Below are 12,889 nucleotides of genomic sequence, written 5' to 3'. Positions count from 1 at the left end.
TTGGGTCCTGGGGCACACTAGGACCCATGCTGCAATGGCTGGCAGGTGCGCTATGGAAGGACTAAGGTGTTGGGTCCTGGGGCACGCTAGGAACCATGCTGCAATGGCTGGCAGGTGCACTGTGGAAGGACTAAGCCGTTGGGTCCTGGGGCACACTAGGAGCCATGCTGCAATGGCTGGCAGGTGCGCTATGGAAGGACTGAGGCGTTGGGTCCTGGGGCATGCTAGGAACCATGCTGCAATGGCTGGCAGGTGCACTGTGGAAGGACTAAGCCGTTGGGTCCTGGGGCACACTAGGAGCCATGCTGCAATGGCTGGCAGGTGCGCTATGGAAGGACTGAGGTGTTGGGTCCTGGGGCATGCTAGGAACCATGCTGCAATGGCTGGCAGGTGCACTATGGAAGGACTGAGGTGTTGGGTCCTGGGGCACGCTAGGAGCGATGCTGCAATGGCTGGCAGGTGCGCTATGGAAAGACTGAGGTGTTGGGTCTTGGGGCACGCTAGGACCCATGCTGCAATGGCTGGCAGGTGCGCTATGGAAGGACTGAGGTGTTGGGTCCTGGGGCGCACTAGGAGCCATGCTGCAATGGCTGGCAGGTGCGCTATGGAAGGACTGATGTGTTGGGTCCTGGGGCACGCTAGGAGCCATGCTGCAATGGCTGGCAGGTGCGCTATGGAAAGACAGAGGTGTTGGGTCTTGGGGCACGCTAGGACCCATGCTGCAATGGCTGGCTGGTGCGCTATGGAAGGACTGAGGTGTTGGGTCTTGGGGCACGCTAGGACCTATGCTGCAATGGCTGGCAGGTGCGCTATGGAAGGACTGAGGTGTTGGGTCCTGGGGCGCACTAGGAGCCATGCTGCAATGGCTGGCAGGTGTGCTATGGAAGGACTGAGGCGTTGGGTCCTGGGGCACACAAGGAGCCATGCTGCAATGGCTGGCAGGTGCGCTATGGAAGGACTGAGGCGTTGGGTTCGGGGCATGCTAGGAGCCATGCTGCAATGGCTTGCAGGTGCGCTTTGGAAGGACTGAGGTGTTGGGTTCGGGGCACGCTAGGAGCCATGCTGCAATGGCTGGCAGGTGCGCTATGGAAGGACTGAGGCGTTGGGTCCTGGGGCACACAAGGAGCCATGCTGCAATGACTGGCAGGTGCGCTATGGAAGGACTGAGGCGTTGGGTCCTGGGGCATGCTAGGAACCATGCTGCAATGGCTGGCAGGTGCGCTATGGAAGGACTGAGGTGTTGGGTCCTGGGGCATGGTAGGAACCATGCTGCAATGGCTGGCAGGTGCACTATGGAAGGACTGAGGTGTTGGGTCCTGGGGCACGCTAGGAGCGATGCTGCAATGGCTGGCAGGTGCGCTATGGAAAGACTGAGGTGTTGGGTCTTGGGGCACGCTAGGACCCATGCTGCAATGGCTGGCAGGTGCGCTATGGAAGGACTGAGGTGTTGGGTCCTGGGGCGCACTAGGAGCCATGCTGCAATGGTTGGCAGGTGCGCTATGGAAGGACTGATGTGTTGGGTCCTGGGGCACGCTAGGAGCCATGCTGCAATGGCTGGCAGGTGCGCTATGGAAAGACAGAGGTGTTGGGTCTTGGGGCACGCTAGGACCCATGCTGCAATGGCTGGCTGGTGCGCTATGGAAGGACTGAGGTGTTGGGTCTTGGGGCACGCTAGGACCTATGCTGCAATGGCTGGCAGGTGCGCTATGGAAGGACTGAGGTGTTGGGTCCTGGGGCGCACTAGGAGCCATGCTGCAATGGCTGGCAGGTGCCCTATGGAAGGACTGAGGCGTTGGGTCCTGGGGCACGCTAGGAACCATGCTGCAATGGCTGGCAGGTGCACTGTGGAAGGACTAAGCCGTTGGGTCCTGGGGCGCGCTAGGAGCCATGCTGCAATGGCTGGCAGGTGAGCTATGGAAGGATTGAGGTGTTGGGTCCTGGGGCACGCTAGGACCCATGCTGCAATGGCTGGCAGGTGCGCTATGGAAGGACTGAGGTGTTGGGTTATGGGGCACGCTAGGAGCCATGCTGCAATGGCTGGCAGGGGCGATATGGAAGGACTGAGGTGTTGGGTTCTGGGGCATGCTAGGAGCCTTGCTGCAATGGCTGGCAGGTGTGATATGGAAGGACTGAGGTGTTGCGTTATGGGGCACGCTAGGAACCATGCTGCAACGGCTGGCAGGTGCGCTATGGAAGGACTGAGGTGTTGGGTTATGGGGCACACTAGGAGCCATGCTGCAATGGCTGGCAGGTGCGCTATGGAAGGACTGAGGTGTTGGGTCTTGGGGCACGCTAGGACCCATGCTGCAATGGCTAGCAGGTATGCTATGGAAGGACTGGGGCGTTGGGTCCTGTGGCACACTAAGAGCCATGCTGCAATGGCTGACAGGTGCGCTATGGAAGGACTGAGGCTTTGGGTCCTGGGGCACGCTAGGAGCCATGCTGCAATGGCTTGCAGGTGCGCTATGGAAGGACTGAGGCGTTGGGTTCGGGGCATGCTAGGAGCCATGCTGCAATGGCTTGCAGGTGCGCTTTGGAAGGACTGAGGTGTTGGGTTCGGGGCACGCTAGGAGCCATGCTGCAATGGCTGGCAGGTGCGCTATGGAAGGACTGAGGTGTTGGGTCCTGGGGCACACAAGGAGCCATGCTGCAATGACTGGCAGGTGCGCTATGGAAGGACTGAGGCGTTGGGTCCTGGGGCATGCTAGGAACCATGCTGCAATGGCTGGCAGGTGCGCTATGGAAGGACTGAGGTGTTGGGTCCTGGGGCATGGTAGGAACCATGCTGCAATGGCTGGCAGGTGCACTATGGAAGGACTGAGGTGTTGGGTCCTGGGGCACGCTAGGAGCGATGCTGCAATGGCTGGCAGGTGCGCTATGGAAGGACTGAGGTGTTGGGTCTTGGGGCACGCTAGGACCCATGCTGCAATGGCTGGCAGGTGCGCTATGGAAGGACTGAGGTGTTGGGTCCTGGGGCGCACTAGGAGCCATGCTGCAATGGTTGGCAGGTGCGCTATGGAAGGACTGATGTGTTGGGTCCTGGGGCACGCTAGGAGCCATGCTGCAATGGCTGGCAGGTGCGCTATGGAAAGACAGAGGTGTTGGGTCTTGGGGCACGCTAGGACCCATGCTGCAATGGCTGGCTGGTGCGCTATGGAAGGACTGAGGTGTTGGGTCTTGGGGCACGCTAGGACCTATGCTGCAATGGCTGGCAGGTGCGCTATGGAAGGACTGAGGTGTTGAGTCCTGGGGCGCACTAGGAGCCATGCTGCAATGGCTGGCAGGTGCGCTATGGAAGGACTGAGGTGTTGGGTCCTGGGGCACACAAGGAGCCATGCTGCAATGGCTGGCAGGTGCCCTATGGAAGGACTGAGGCGTTGGGTCCTGGGGCACGCTAGGAACCATGCTGCAATGGCTGGCAGGTGCACTGTGGAAGGACTAAGCCGTTGGGTCCTGGGGCGCGCTAGGAGCCATGCTGCAATGGCTGGCAGGTGATCTATGGAAGGATTGAGGTGTTGGGTCCTGGGGCACGCTAGGACCCATGCTGCAATGGCTGGCAGGTGCGCTATGGAAGGACTGAGGTGTTGGGTTATGGGGCACGCTAGGAGCCATGCTGCAATGGCTGGCAGGGGCGATATGGAAGGACTGAGGTGTTGGGTTCTGGGGCATGCTAGGAGCCTTGCTGCAATGGCTGGCAGGTGTGATATGGAAGGACTGAGGTGTTGCGTTATGGGGCACGCTAGGAACCATGCTGCAACGGCTGGCAGGTGCGCTATGGAAGGACTGAGGTGTTGGGTTATGGGGCACACTAGGAGCCATGCTGCAATGGCTGGCAGGTGCGCTATGGAAGGACTGAGGTGTTGGGTCTTGGGGCACGCTAGGACCCATGCTGCAATGGCTAGCAGGTATGCTATGGAAGCACTGGGGCGTTGGGTCCTGTGGCACACTAAGAGCCATGCTGCAATGGCTGAGAGGTGCGCTATGGAAGGACTGAGGCTTTGGGTCCTGGGGCACGCTAGGAGCCATGCTGCAATTGGCTGGCAGATACGCTAAGGAAGGACTGAGGCGTTGGGTCCTGGGGCGCGCTAGGAGCCATGCTGCAATGGCTGGCAGGTGCGCTATGGAAAGACTGAGGCGTTGGGTCCTGGGACGCGCTAGAAGTCATGCTGCAATGGCTGGCAGGTGCGCTATGGAAGGACTAAGCCGTTGGGTCTTGGGGCACGCTAGGACCCATGCTGCAATGGCTGGCAGGTGCGCTATGTAAGGACTGAGGTGTTGGGTCCTGGGGCGCACTAGGAGCCATGCTGCAATGGCTGGCAGGTGCACTATGGAAGGACTGAGGTGTTGGGTCCTGGGGTGCACTAGGACCCATGCTGCAATGGCTGTCAGGTGCGCTATGGAAGGACTGAGGTGTTGGGTTATGGGGCATGCTAGGAACCATGCTGCAATGGCTGGCAGGTGCGCTATGGAAGGACTGAGGTGTTGGGTTCTGGGGCACGCTAGGAGCCATGCTGCAATGGCTTGCAGGTGCGCTATGGAAGGACTGAGGTGTTGGGTTCGGGGCACGCCTGGAGCCATGCTGCAATGGCTGGCAGGTGCGCTATGGAAGGACTGAGGTGTTGGGTTTGGGGCACGCTAGGAGCCATGCTGCAATGGCTGGCAGGTGCGCTATGGAAGGACTGAGGTGTTGGGTTCTGGGGCACGTTAGGAGCCATGCTGCAATGGCTGGCAAGTGTGCTATGGAAGGACTGAGGTGATGGGTTCTGGGGCACGCTAGGAGCCATGCTGCAATGGCTGGCAGGTGCGCTATGGAAGGACTGAGGTGTTGGGTCCTGGGGCGCACTAGGAGCCATGCTGCAATGGCTGGCAGGTGCGCTATGGAAGGACTGAGGTGTTAGGTCCTGGGGAACACTAGGAGCCATGCTGCAATGGCTGGCAGGTGCACTATGGAAGGACTGAGGTGTTGGGTTCTGGGGAATGCTAGGAGCCATGCTGCAATGGCTGGCAGGTGCGCTATGGAAGGACTGAGGTGTTGGGTTCGGGGCACGCTAGGAGCCATGCTGCAATGGCTGGCAGGTGCGCTATGGAAGGACTGAGGTGTTGGGTTCGGGGCACGCTAGGAGCCATGCTGCAATGGCTGGCAGGTGCGCTATGGAAGGACTGTGGCAGTGGTGGCTCGGGCCACGCTATGAAGCCTTCGGCTTGGTGCTGCTAGCATTTCTGTGTGCACTGTCTGTGCTGCATCTTTGTGGAGCTGTCTGCATGTGAGCTAGGTTAGCGCTATTGATATATACTTTATCAGAAGTGACCCCTGCAGTGTGTTTGGCACCAAGTCTGAATGGTTGGTTAAAATGTGATCTCTGTCTCCCATTCAATGGTGGTTATTTTGTACGGAGACCACAGCAATCTTGTTCCCAGCCTGCACCTCTGGTTGTGACCATGGCGAGTTGGTAGATTTCTGTTACCTGAAGACTGACCTGCTGGCTAAAGGTCTTTAGAACTATACGCTGGTTTATGAGTTTGGTATCTCACGGCTACTGACAACTCTTTTGTTCTACCTGAATATACCTGGATACTCTATAACCTGCTCAGAGTAACCTCCAGCTCTGGTGCCTGCAATGCATCTCGTGATTTACTGGTTCCACCATTCAAATCAGGTAATTGTTTAATTATCGTATAGAAAGAAAGAGAAAGAAAGAGGGAGAGAAAGACTATATAGTGGATAGATAGATGGACAGAGGATATACTGATGGAATGACAGACACAGAGTATATACAGATAGAATGACAGACAGACAGAAAGAGAGGATATACAGATAGAGAGTATATACAGATAGAATGATAGACAGACAGACAGATAGGATATACAGATAGAATGACAAAAAGACAGATAGGATACAATTGTATGCAAAAGTTTAGGCACCCCTGACAATTTCCATGATTTTCATTTATAAATAATTTGGTGTTTGGATCAGCAATTTCATTTTGATCTATCAAATAACTGAAGGACACAGTAATATTTCAGTAGTGAAATGAGGTTTATTGGATTAACAGAAAATGTGCAATATGCATCAAAATGAAATTAGACAGGTGCATAAAGTTTGGCACCCCAACAGAAATATTGCATCAATATTTAGTAGAGCCTCCTTTAGCAGAAATAACAGCCTCTAGATGCTTCCTATAGCCTGTAATGAGTGTCTGGATTCTGGATGAAGGTATTTTGGACCATTCGTCCTTGCAAAACATGTCCAGTTCAGATAGGTTTGATGGTTGCCGAGCATGGACAGCCCGCTGTAAATCAACGCAGATTTTCAATGATATTCAGGTCTGGGGACTGGGATGGCCATTCCAGAACATTGTACTTGTTCCTCTGCATAAATGCAAGAGTAGATTTTAAGCAGTGTTTTGGGTTCTTGTTGAAATATCCAGCCCCGCCGTAACTTCAACTTTGTGACTGATTCCTCAACCGTATTCTCAAGTACCTGCTGATATTGAGTGGAATCCATGCGACCCTCAACTTTAACAAGATTCCCAGTACCGGCACTGGCCACACAGCATGATGGAATATCCACCAAATTTTACTGTGGCTAGCAAGTGTTTGTCTTGGAACGCTGTGTTCTTTTGCCGCCATGAATAAAACTCCTTGTTATGACCAAATAACTCAATCTTTGTTTCATAAGTCCACAGCACCTTCTTCCAAAATGAAGCTGGCTTGTCCAAATGTGCGTTTGCATACCTCAAGCGACTTGTGGCGTGTGTGCAGAAAAGGCTTCTTCCGCATCACTCTCCCATACAGCTTCTCCTTGTGCAAAGTGCGCTGAATTGTTGAACGATGCACAATGACACCATCTGCAGCAAGATGATGTTGTAGGTCTTTGGAGGTCTGTGGGCTGTTTTTGACCATTTTCACCATCCTTTGCCATTGCCTCTCCGATATTTTACTTGGCCTGCCACTTCTGGCCTTAACAAGAACTGTGCCTGTGGTCTTCCATTTCCTCACTATGTTCCTCACAGTGAGCACTGACAGCTTAAATCTCTGCGATCGCTTTTTGTAGCCTTACCCTAAACCATAATGTTGAACAATATTTGTCTTCAGGTCATTTGAGAGTTGTTTTGAGGCCCCCATGTTGCCACTCTTCAGAGGAGAGTCAAAGAAAACAACAACTTGCAATTGGCCACCTTAAATACCTTTTCTCATGATTGGATGCACCTGTCTATGTAGTTCAAGGCTTAATGGGCTCACCAAACCAATTGTGTGTTCCAATTACTCAGTGCTAGGTAGTTACAGGTATTCAAATCAACAAAATTACAACGGTGCCAAAATGTATGCACCTTACTAATTTTGTTTTGATGCATATTGCACATTTTCTGTTAATCCAATAAACCTCATTTCACTACTGAAATATTACTGTGTCCTTCAGTTATTTGATAGATCAAAATGAAATTTCTGATCCAAACACCCAATTATTTTTAAATGAAAATCATGGAAATTGTCAGAGGTGCCTAAACTTTTGCATACAACTGTATACAGATAGAATGACAGACAGGCAGAAAGGATATACAGACAGCCATACAGAGAGAGTATATACAGATAGAATGACAGACAGACAGAGAGGATATACATATTACTTACCTTTAATCTAACAAAAAGATGTGCCTGAGCCAGGACCCAAAAGGGTTCAGACAGAAGCTCGACAACCGCAGAGAATCCAAACGCCAAGACTCCGGTGCCATAATGCGGAATTTCTTCCAGGTCTGGGACTTCCAGGATCCGCAGCCAAACCCAGCCTAAGATCAGTGACCAACAAATGCCAAGTGGTACCCTACAAATATCAATAAAAACGCTCTGATATACCAAGCAAAGAGTTTGTCCTATATAACTTGTTTATTTAATTTGTCTTAGCAACTGGAAGTGTTGCTGATAATTATCTTTTATAGCAGTTATCAAAGGAATGTACTTATCAAAACATAGCGGGAAAAATTGCTAGATTACTTTTTTAATGTCATACCCTGTACGTCACATGTCCTTAAAGGGATTTTTGGCCCTGTATTACAACATGACTCACTCCCAGCGGCACTGGGCTATAACGCGGCTTGCTGCGCTATTTAACCACTTCAATTAAAAACGAAAGCCGACATACAGGGTATGTCGTCTGTCGTTAAGGGGTTAACCTATTAACTTCTGTAATGTTTGATGTTTATCTATAACAGGTTTATCATATAAACTAATTGGTCATTTACTTACATGTTTACATAATGATAAAACGGTATATAAACTGTTATGTGTCTGTATTTAAACTAGAACAAATATTGATCTTGCACCCTATGTATCTCACTGCTATCTGCTCCCGATGAAAACACTTTGCTGCTGAATAAGTGTCCTGGTGTGAAGTTTCTGAAAAAGGAAAATCCATAACAGGTTCTGAATAAACATGGATAAAACGTGTACTTTGTATAAGCAGCAAGATTGCTCCATCCCTGGGGTACAGTGTGTAAATGCTACATGCAGGGGTGAGATCTGCAAAGACTTAACAAAAATTACACCAAACAAAAATTCATTCAGGGCGCCTGATTATCTAAAGCTCTCCGCTCTGGCGAGATTATCTAAGGAGTCTCTACAGTACTGGGAGATCCCTCAAATAATTTTAGAACAGCAATGTTTAGCTTTAGAGCTGTTTATCTTGCGATGCAGTTTCTGGATATGAAGGACAGAAACAGACATTACAATATAAAGTCTAAAAAGACAAAAACAAAGATTTTGCGTGATTTCTCTTCAGGCCTTGAGTGTAAAGTGAGATCCATCTCTCTAGAGCATACATTTTCCATACAGCCTATTGGAAAATGAAGACACCTATTCACTTTGAGAAATAACATTTATATTAAAGGGGCAGTCTAGTCAACATTAAACACTCATGATTCAGATACAGCAGCAATTTTAAGCAACTTTCTAATTTTACCCCTATTATTAATTTTTATTTGTTCTCTTCCTATCTTTACTTGAAAAGTAAGAACATAAGCTTAGGAGCCAGCCCATCTTTGGTTCAGCACCTGGGTAGCGCTTGCTTATTGGTGGCTAAATGTAGTCACCAATCAGCAAGCGCTACCCAGGTGCTAAACCATAAATGGGCCAGCTCCTAAGCTTAGATTTAAATAAGTATACTAAGAGAACTAAGAAAATGTGATGATAGGAGTAAACTAGAAAGTTGCTTAAAATTGCTGCTCTATCTGAATCATGAAAGTTTAATTTTGACTAGACTATTGCTTTAAGCCCTTTCTATGGGGGTGGCGAGACCACGCTATTTCCGGTGACCAGAATTGAGGAGGGAGGGTATAAACCTGTACTATTAGAAACAAGAAAACCCTTAATGACCGGCAACATACATGGTACGGCTCAGTCATTAAGGGGTTAAAGTGACATTAAGCACCCCTTGCTTCTGTAGAAAAATTGTTCTTTGTCCCACACTCCCTAGAGAGGCCAAAACTGAAAATCTGTAACTTGGGTTTCTAAAATGCTGCAAATTGCATTCACCCTCTATTTGATCTGTAACATTTGCAGGCTATAGAACTTGCTTTCTGTAGGTAGCAGGAGACGAGCACAGTTTGTACACAAAAACAAGGGGCGATTAACGTCCTTTTAATACTTTCTTCACTATTAGATAGCCATCTCCTTCCTTACGGCTAGATTTGGAGTTTTGTCGGTAAGGACCCGCGTAGCTAACGCCGGCTTTTTTCTGGCCGCACCATAAAAATAACTCTGGTATTGAGAGTCCACATAAAGGCTGCGTTAGGCTCCAAAAAAGGAGCGTAGAGCATTTTTAACGCAGCTTCAACTCTCGATACCAGAGTTGCTTACGCAAGCGGCCAGCCTCAAAAACGTGCTCGTGCACGATTCCCCCATATGAAACAATGGGGCTGTTTGAGCTGAAAAAAAACCTAACACCTGCAAAAAAGCCGCGTTCAGCTCTTAACGCAGCCCCATTGTTTGCTATGGGGAAACACTTTCTGCACCTAACACCCTAACATGTACCCCGAGTCTAAACACCCCTAACCTTACACTTATTAACCCCTAATCTGCCGCCCCCGCTATCGCTGACCCCTGCATTTTATTTTTAACCCCCTAATCTGCCGCTCCGTAAACCGCCGCTACTTACATTATCCTTATGTACCCCTAATCTGCTGCCCCTAACACCGCCGACCCCTATATTATATTTATTAACCCCTAATCTGCCCCCACAACGTCGCCTCCACCTGCCTACACTTATTAACCCCTAATCTGCCGAGCGGACCTGAGCGCTACTATAATAAAGTTATTAACCCCTAATCCGCCTCACTAACCCTATAATAAATAGTATTAACCCCTAATCTGCCCTCCCTAACATCGCCGACACCTAACTTCAATTATTAACCCCTAATCTGCCGAACGGAGCTCACCGCTATTGTAATAAATGTATTAACCCCTAAAGCTAAGTCTAACCCTAACACTAACACCCCCCTAAATTAAATATAATTTTAATCTAACGAAATTAATTAACTCTTATTAAATAAATTATTCCTATTTAAAGCTAAATACTTACCTGTAAAATAAACCCTAATATAGCTACAATATAACGAATAATTATATTGTAGCTATTTTAGGATTAATATTTATTTTACAGGCAACTTTGTATTTATTTTAACCAGGTACAATAGCTATTAAATAGTTAAGAACTATTTAATAGTTACCTAGTTAAAATAATTACAAAATTACCTGTAAAATAAATCCTAACCTAAGTTACAATTAAACCTAACACTATACTATCATTAAATTAATTAAATAAAATACCTACAATTATCTACAATTAAACCTAACACTACACTATCAATAAATAAATTAAATACAATTCCTACAAATAACTACAATGAAATAAACTAACTAAAGTACAAAAAATAAAAAAGAACTAAGTTACAAAAAATAAAAAAATATTTACAAACATAAGAAAAATATTACAACAATTTTAAACTAATTACACCTACTCTAAGCCCCCTAATAAAATAACAAAGACCCCCAAAATAACAAAATGCCCTACCCTATTCTAAATTACAAAAGTTCTAAGCTCTTTTACCTTACCAGCCCTGAACAGGGCCCTTTGCGGGGCATGCCCCAAGAAGTTCAGCTCTTTTGCCTGTAAAAAAAACCATACAATACCCCCCCCCCAACATTACAACCCACCACCCACATACCCCTAATCTAACCCAAACCCCCCTTAAATAAACCTAACACTAAGCCCCTGAAGATCTTCCTACCTTATCTTCACCATACTAGGTTCACCGATCCGTCCTGAAGAGCTCCTCCGATGTCCTGATCCAAGCCCAAGCGGGGGGCTGAAGAGGTCCATGATCCGGCTGAAGTCTTCATCCAAGCGGGAGCTGAAGAGGTCCATGATCCGGATGAAGTCTTCTATCAACAGCATCTTCAATCTTCTTTCTTCGGGAGCCATCATCTTCCATCCGACGCGGAACATCCTCTTCTCCCGACGCCTACTAGCCGAATGACGGTTCCTTTAAGGGACGTCATCCAAGATGGCGTCCCTCAAATTCCGATTGGCTGATAGGATTCTATCAGCCAATCAGAATTAAGGTAAGAAAATTCTGATTGGCTGATGGAATCAGCCAATCAGAATCAAGTTCAATCCGATTGGCTGATCCGATCAGCCAATCAGATTGAGCTTGCATTCTATTGGCTGATCGGAACAGCCAATAGAATGCAAGCTCAATCTGATTGGATCAGCCAATCGGATTGAACTTGATTCTGATTGGCTGATTCCATCAGCCAATCAGAATATTCCTACCTTAATTCCAATTGGCTGATAGAATCCTATCAGCCAATCGGAATTCGAGGGACGCCATCTTGGATGACGTCCCTTAAAGGAACCGTCATTCTTCAGTTGGACGTCGCCGGAAGAAGATGGGTCCGCGGTGGAGGTCTTCAGGATGGAGCCGGTCGTCATCGGATGAAGATAGAAGATGCCGCTTGGATCAAGATGGTTGCCGGTCCGGATCGCCTCTTCTTCCCGGATAGGATGAAGACTTTGGAGCCTCTTCTGGACCTCTTCAGCCACCGGATGATGGATCGCCAGCCCCCGCTTGGGTTGGATGAAGATTTTGGAGCCAGGACGGATCGGTTATACCTGGTTAGGTGAAGACAAGGTAGAATGATCTTCAGGGGCTTAGTGTTAGGTTTATTTAAGGGGGGTTTGGGTTAGATTAGGGGTATGTGGGTGGTGGGTTGTAATGTTGGGGGGGGGTATTGTATGTTTTTTTTTTACAGGCAAAAGAGCTGAACTTCTTGGGGCATGCCCCGCAAAGGGCCCTGTTCAGGGCTGGTAAGGTAAAAGAGCTTTGAACTTTAGTAATTTAGAATAGGGTAGGGCATTTTTTTATTTTGGGGGTCTTTGTTATTTTTTAGGGGGCTTAGAGTAGGTGTAATTAGTTTAAAATTGTTGTAATATTTTTCTTATGTTTGTAAATATTTTTTTATTTTTTGTAACTTAGTTCTTTTTTATTTTTTGTACTTTAGTTAGTTTATTTCATTGTAGTTATTTGTAGATATTGTATTTAATTAATGTATTGATAGTGTAGTGTTAGGTTTAATTGTAGGTAATTGTAGGTATTTTATTTAATTAATTTAATGATAGTATAGTGTTAGGTTTAATTGTAACTTAGGTTAGGATTTATTTTACAGGTAATTTTGTAATTATTTTAACTAGGTAGCTATTAAATAGTTCTTAACTATTTAATAGCTATTGTACCTGGTTAAAATAAATACAAAGTTGCCTGTAAAATAAATATTAATCATAAATTAGCTACAATGTAATTATAATTTATATTGTAGCTATATTAGGATTTATTTT

The 12,889-nt window shown here is 47.8% G+C and overlaps 1 protein-coding gene across 1 annotated transcript in view; it reads right to left on the bottom strand.

The window, feature by feature from the left end:
- RFT1 (RFT1 homolog) overlaps positions 1-12,889 on the bottom strand; it is a 51,751-nt gene that overhangs the window by 32,646 nt on the left and 6,216 nt on the right. The window contains exon 4 of the mRNA XM_053721204.1: positions 7,633-7,822. Within this exon, the coding sequence (XP_053577179.1) occupies positions 7,633-7,822 (190 nt within the window). The remainder of the gene's footprint in view (positions 1-7,632; positions 7,823-12,889) is intronic.

Source organism: Bombina bombina, chromosome 7 (genome assembly GCF_027579735.1).
Source record: "Bombina bombina isolate aBomBom1 chromosome 7, aBomBom1.pri, whole genome shotgun sequence".
Taxonomy (NCBI): Eukaryota; Metazoa; Chordata; class Amphibia; order Anura; family Bombinatoridae; genus Bombina; species Bombina bombina.
The sequence above is the reverse complement of the archived record's forward strand: the minus strand, read 5'-3'. Positions and strand labels throughout refer to the sequence as shown.